Consider the following 6,000-nt stretch of genomic DNA (forward strand, 5'->3'; position numbering starts at 1 on the left):
GGGATGGAAGTAATCCAGATAAGCAGCTTTGCTTTATAAATATGAGCTCATCAACGAAGCTCACCATCTCTGTTAATCAATAAAGCAGCCTCTGTTTCTTGTGTTTTGTCGCTGGAAGTTACACCGGCTGGGCTCTCGTGGCGAGCGGTTACAACCCAAAAGCCATGACGCAGCAGTTTCATCTAAACGTCAATCATACGTCACCTTTTAAGTAGCATACTCTAGCCACTGTTGTGAAGGACTGCCGGACACCACCGCGACAACACCGATATACCGTAACTATCTGTGCGTTCGCGGACGAACCTCACCACGAGGTGCGAGCACGCAGCTCCAAAGTTGGAACCCTTACCTATGCTCAACCCAGTTATTTGCCGGTACATAGAAATATGTGCGACAGTAACGCAATTACGCATGAATTGATGAGGTTGACGAACTGCTGGAATGAACACCTGATTGGTGCTATCCGCCTCAGAAAGCTCTTTAATATATAGCTTGGACAGGGCTTGATACGGCTCCGCACGGTTGAAGAACGCTGCTGAGGTACGGCAAGCGTTGGAAAGAATTTGCGGACTCTCTCGCCTTGTGGGCAAAGCTTTCCTTGCTGAAACCTTCCAATCACATGCCTACTTCATTTAATAATGAAACCTTTGAGTCGACAACCTTTCGCAGACGCGTCGGAGAGCCTAGAAGCTGATTATGCTGCTATGCATAAAGGCAAGCCAAGCTGCTGATTGAGCTTTCATTTAGGTGAGGAATATGTGCAATGCATTTGCCTGGCAGCATCGCAGAGGGTTTGCAGACAGACGGGCAACGTCACGAAGTGCTCTGGTTTTCACTGGCAGCTTTTAGACGATTTGTCATGTATCTTTCTTAAGTTATCATGTACATTCCCTTCCTGTGGCTTGCCAGCTGGCTGGGCCGCGACCACCGTACCCTGACGCCTTTTGTTTTCTCGGGCGTGCCGTATTGGCCTTCTGCCCGTTCCTTGTGACCATGCAGATCCTATGCTGCGTCGCGGCATGTCGATGGCCGCAGAAGGGCGGAGCGAACTCTTCACTTTAAGAAACTAGGGAGGTCTTATCAGTCGAAGCGGCGATTCCCAGCAGCATACCTGGTTAGCTTGTATATTTAAACGTTAAGCCAACATAGCTAGCCTGAGAGCACCATCCAGCGGCGAAGCCGAACGGGAGAGCAGGCGCACCTGAGTCGCTGTCAGAGCCGGGAGCCATTTACGAGCAGGAAATATAACAGCAGAAGCGCCGGCTAGTAGAATTGTAGTCGCAATCGCCGCAGCGGCCTCCTCGCGCGTTGCGGCAGCTGCAACCAGTAACGTGCAGCACAGCACGGGCAGCGCTGCCTTTGTCTCTCGACGCCGCGGAGACAGTCGCCGCCTCGAGACCTTCCGGCTCGCCTTCACGCTCCCCCACACGACCAGTCAGGCGGCAACTCCTCAGCCTCCTCTGCTTCTCCGGCACAGCTCCACACGGAAGAACACGTTCTGGGCTGCCCGTTAACCACGCGGGGCTACTAAAACTCCAAGTGCTCTCCTCGCCAACCCCTCAATCACCATCACCACCGCCCACCTCCACCGCCGCCACCACCGCCCCCCAGCACCGCCTCAAGCCTACAGGCCCCATTTGGGTTTGCGCATCATTTCTCCCAATTAATAACCCACGCCACCAACACCAACACCAACACCACCATGCACAAGTACCGTTTGGTCGCCAAGAAGGGTGAGGGCACCTTCTCCGAAGTGCTCAAGGCGCAATGCATCAAGAACGGCAAGTACGTGGCCATCAAGTGCATGAAAAACCACTTTGACAGTCTGGATCAAGTCAATAACCTGCGAGAAATCCAGGCGCTCCGCCGTCTGTCGCCCCACGCCAACATCATCAAACTGTTGGAAGTGCTGTACGACCAGCCCACGGGCCGACTTGCCCTCGTTTTCGAGCTCATGGACATGAACATCTACGAGCTCATTCGCGGTCGGCGGCATTACGTTGCGGAGGACCGCATCAAAAACTACATGTACCAGCTGATGAAAGCCATGGACCATATGCACCGAAACGGAATATTCCATCGCGATATCAAGCCAGAGAATATTCTCATTATGGACGATTGCCTAAAGCTAGCGGATTTTGGATCCTGTCGCGGAATTTATTCCAAACAGCCGTACACGGAATACATTTCCACCCGCTGGTATCGCGCGCCGGAGTGCTTACTTACAGACGGGTACTACAATTACAAGATGGACATGTGGGGCGTGGGCTGTGTGTTTTTCGAAATCGTGTCGCTGTTTCCTCTCTTCCCAGGGACCAACGAACTCGATCAGATTACCAAGATCCACAACATTCTGGGCACTCCCCCCCCGGAGCTACTCGCCAAAATGAAAAAGCGCTCCCAGCACATGGACTTCAATTTCCCGCCCAAGGAGGGAACGGGTGTGGCCAAACTTATACCCCACGTCAACCCCGAGTGCGTGGATCTGATCGTCAAGTTGTTGTCGTACAATCCGGACGAGCGGCTGTCGGCGCGGCAGGCGCTGCGGCACCCGTACTTTCGGGACCTGCGTGAAGCGGAGAAGCGGCAGAAGGCTCTCATGGCGCCGGACGTGTCGGGGCATTTGACGGCAATGGAGGCGGATAAGGTCCGGCAGCAGGTGGGTGGGTGCGTGCGTGCGTGCATGCTAGGGGGTCGATATACATAGCGCTGTGTATATGTATGTATGTATGTATGTATGTATGTATGTATGACTTAGATTACACTGTGGGCCGCGAGAGCCGGGGGCTGAAGCCGAAACACAGCACAAGGGTCGGGAGCACACAGCACAAGTATGTATGTATATATATGTGTGGCTGTGTGCCCGGGGAGAAGAGAGGTCCCCTGGGAAAGCGGGGATCGGAGGGTGAGGAGAGGACGAAGAGGGAAGAGGAAGGTGAGGAAGGGAAGGCGGGAGAAGCGATTGCAAATCATGCATACATCCATATCGCCATATGTACGGGAGATAGCAAACTGGAAGAGCGACCTCCAGAAGCGAGACAGCCTGCGTGCCAGCTGCAGGACGACAGCAGGGTCGACACGAGAAGCGCAGACGCGCAAGATAAGAGGTTTCTTTTTTTGGGGGGGGGTATGCGAAAACACGCGTCCACACACACACACACACTCAGTTTCCCCCCTATCGTCCACCTCCCCCAATCAACCCCCTCGGTCCGTTCCCCTGGAGCAGCAAACTGTGTCTTCCAACGGCAGCGAGCACGAGACGGCACACGCCCCCGCCACACCCCCTGGAGCTGACCCCCCCAACGAGGGCTCCGCGGGATTGCCCAGCATCTCAGTACGGTCACATCAACAGCAGGTGGGTCGGGAGTCTCTTTCCAGGGGTGTTAGTGCCTAGGAGATGATTCGAGCGAGCTTGCGTGTGTCTGGGGCTTTTGGAAGGGGGGAGGGAGAAGGGGAGCAGTGTGGGATTGAGTGCTTGAAGGAACCTCGCCGCCGCCGCTGCTTCCAACCAGCCAGGACAACATGCATACGTACATACGTGTATACGTATACTCTCTGGGGTATCTGACCGGTGTGTACATGTTGGTTGGGGGTACTCGGTTGGAGGGTTTGCACCTCCGACAAGCTCTCCCCCACCCTTCACCGCCTCACTTGGACGTGTCGGCAATTGACCCTTCTGCTCCTTGCACCACCACCACCACCATCATCACCACCATCATCATCATGACCATCATCATGACCATCATATGATTTCCCGACTTACATGGTTTGCCTGCATCTTGCATGCGATCATCTGCCATCCGCTTTTTCCTTATACGAATGCGTATATGGCCTTTGCATATGTCTACAGCAACCCCAGGATCCGGCACACAAGGAGGACAGCAGCGAGGGTGCGGCTGACACAGGGAGTGGCGCCACCTACCCCAAGTTGCCGGGGTTGGCAGCACAGAGCAGCACGGCCTCCGTTGAGGGCATTCCTGAGGACGCCTCTCTGCCACCCATAGCCAACCTGAGTTTGTCCAAGGCCAACATGACGGGGTCCACAGTTGCTGGCGTCGTGGCGCACACGTCCACACGCAGGTCGACGATGAACAACTTCTACGACGGCAACGGCAGCGGCGGGCCGGCGAGCTATAAAGCCAAGGCCGGCGCTGCCGCAGCTGCCGGCGGCGGCGCAGCTGCCGCCGCAGCCGGGGTGGCGCCTGGCGGCGCCGCAGGCGCCGCCGCTGCCGCGGCGGCAACTGGCGCCGTTGCTGGAAGTGGCGCCGCCGGGCCGCCACCGGCAAACGCTGGCGCCGTGGGGCGACGGCAGTCCGTGGGCGTGGTGGCGGCCAAGTACGGTGCCGTGAATAAACAAACATCTCAAGGGCACGGGCAGGCGACGGGTGTGGCGGGAGTGACGGGGCCGGCGATGGGGGTGACAGCGACCCGCACGGAGCCTCAGGGCGGCACCGTGAAGTACAATAAGGCGAATGTGGGTAAGACCAACTCCAAGTATATCAGCCCCTACTCGCTGAGACAGCTGGCCGGGCAAAATGCTGCCGGCCAGGCGTAACGGCCGCCACACTGCCTTTCCCCCCGCTGCTGCTGCTCGTCACCACACGGTTGTTGTAAACCCCATTCATTAGTCGCAGCCATGCAAACCTCCCACAGCTCCCCAGGGACGGGTGGGAGTGGAGGCGGGCGAAACCCTTTGGGTGCAGTTCCTTGGGTTTCCGGGTACACGGCAGGGCCGGGGGTTGGAGAGCTGCAGGGGGGAGCTGCAGGGTAGGGTTAAGAAGTAGCAGAGCGGAGCGGCCTTTTCTGCTCCTCTGTTGTGGTGGAATCGACCGACTCTTGTATCCTAATACGACCTGAGGTTACAGCGAGAATGGAATGGAAGTTGCCGCGGCAGTGAAAGCGGTGGAGTTGGGGGGAAAAGAGGGCTTCGAACCGATCGGCGACAGTGAGCAATCTGACCATCGTGTTATGTAAGGGGGGAAGGGGACCATTCATGGGTTATATATACATGTTGCGGCAGAGCCCTTGGGGTGGGTGGGCTGCCTTAGCCTGGCGTTGTACTGGCACGCCCCTGCTTACTGGGGGTTCTGGGAGTATGTTGACGTCGCTGTGCTGTTGACGTCCGGTAGGCAATAAGGTGCTCAGAGGTGGGGGCCCCGTGAGGAAGGTGCGTAGTCGAGAGCAAGGAAGGACGCGGTGCCGCCTTGTGTGGTGTGGCCGCTAGGTGGTGGGTTGTCTTTCCGTCTCGCCCTCGTTTCGCCACCTACCTCTTTTGTATAGCTCCACAATTCGTTCCCTCCCGCCCTGCGATCAGGTGTACAGGGGAAAGGGGTGCATGCGTACGTACGTACGTACGTATGTACGTAGGTGTGTGTGTAAGGGCGTGTGGCATATGCCCGCGTATGCGGGTGCGAGGTGATCATCACAGAGCTCCCTTACGACCCCGTCTGGCAGCCGCATGCCGTTGCGTGCGGATGTGTTTGTGTGTGGAAGGGGTTTATGAGCGCACCCCGATAGCTGTGTACATTTACGGCTGCTGGACGCAGTGTGACCGAATGCATCAAATTGGTGAAACCTTGTGAACCATTGTTGACCTGTTGTTGCCGCGAGGCAATATGGACTTGTCCCAGGCAGAGTCAAAAGCAGAAGCAGCCCGGCGGTGGATTGGGGCCATCAGTGGGTTTGGGGCTCTAAGGCTGGTGGTTTCCTGACCAGGGGTGGGGGGATGCGCTGTTAGGTGGATGGGTGTGTGGGAGGGGGCTTTGCGGCAAAGGGAAGAGGGGGAAAAAGGCCGTGGGCCGGCAGGTGGGAGGGGGCCTCATATCCTTGGGACGTATCCCCGCAAACGCATACGAGAGATGGAATGCGCCCGAATGCATGAGGTCACATTTTTGCCAGGAATGAAAGGGGTAGGTGGCAGTGGCGTTACTGGCCATGGCCTGTGATGATGCTGACGGCCATGGCAATGGCAGTGTTTCGTGCGCCTTTTGCTACAGCCAA

General features: G+C 57.0%; 1 protein-coding gene across 1 annotated transcript; it reads left to right on the top strand.

Annotated features, from left to right (window-relative positions):
- Positions 1-1,702: 1,702 nt before the first annotated feature.
- On the top strand, positions 1,703-4,555 carry mapk1 (uncharacterized protein; the record flags this gene model as incomplete). Its single annotated transcript, XM_002948707.1, has 3 exons — positions 1,703-2,659; positions 3,224-3,355; positions 3,860-4,555. 3 exons carry the CDS (start codon positions 1,703-1,705, stop codon positions 4,553-4,555), a joined length of 1,785 nt encoding a protein of 594 aa, XP_002948753.1.
- Positions 4,556-6,000: the final 1,445 nt, after the last annotated feature.

This window comes from Volvox carteri, assembly GCF_000143455.1.
Source record: "Volvox carteri f. nagariensis unplaced genomic scaffold VOLCAscaffold_11, whole genome shotgun sequence".
NCBI classification, from domain to species: Eukaryota; Viridiplantae; Chlorophyta; class Chlorophyceae; order Chlamydomonadales; family Volvocaceae; genus Volvox; species Volvox carteri.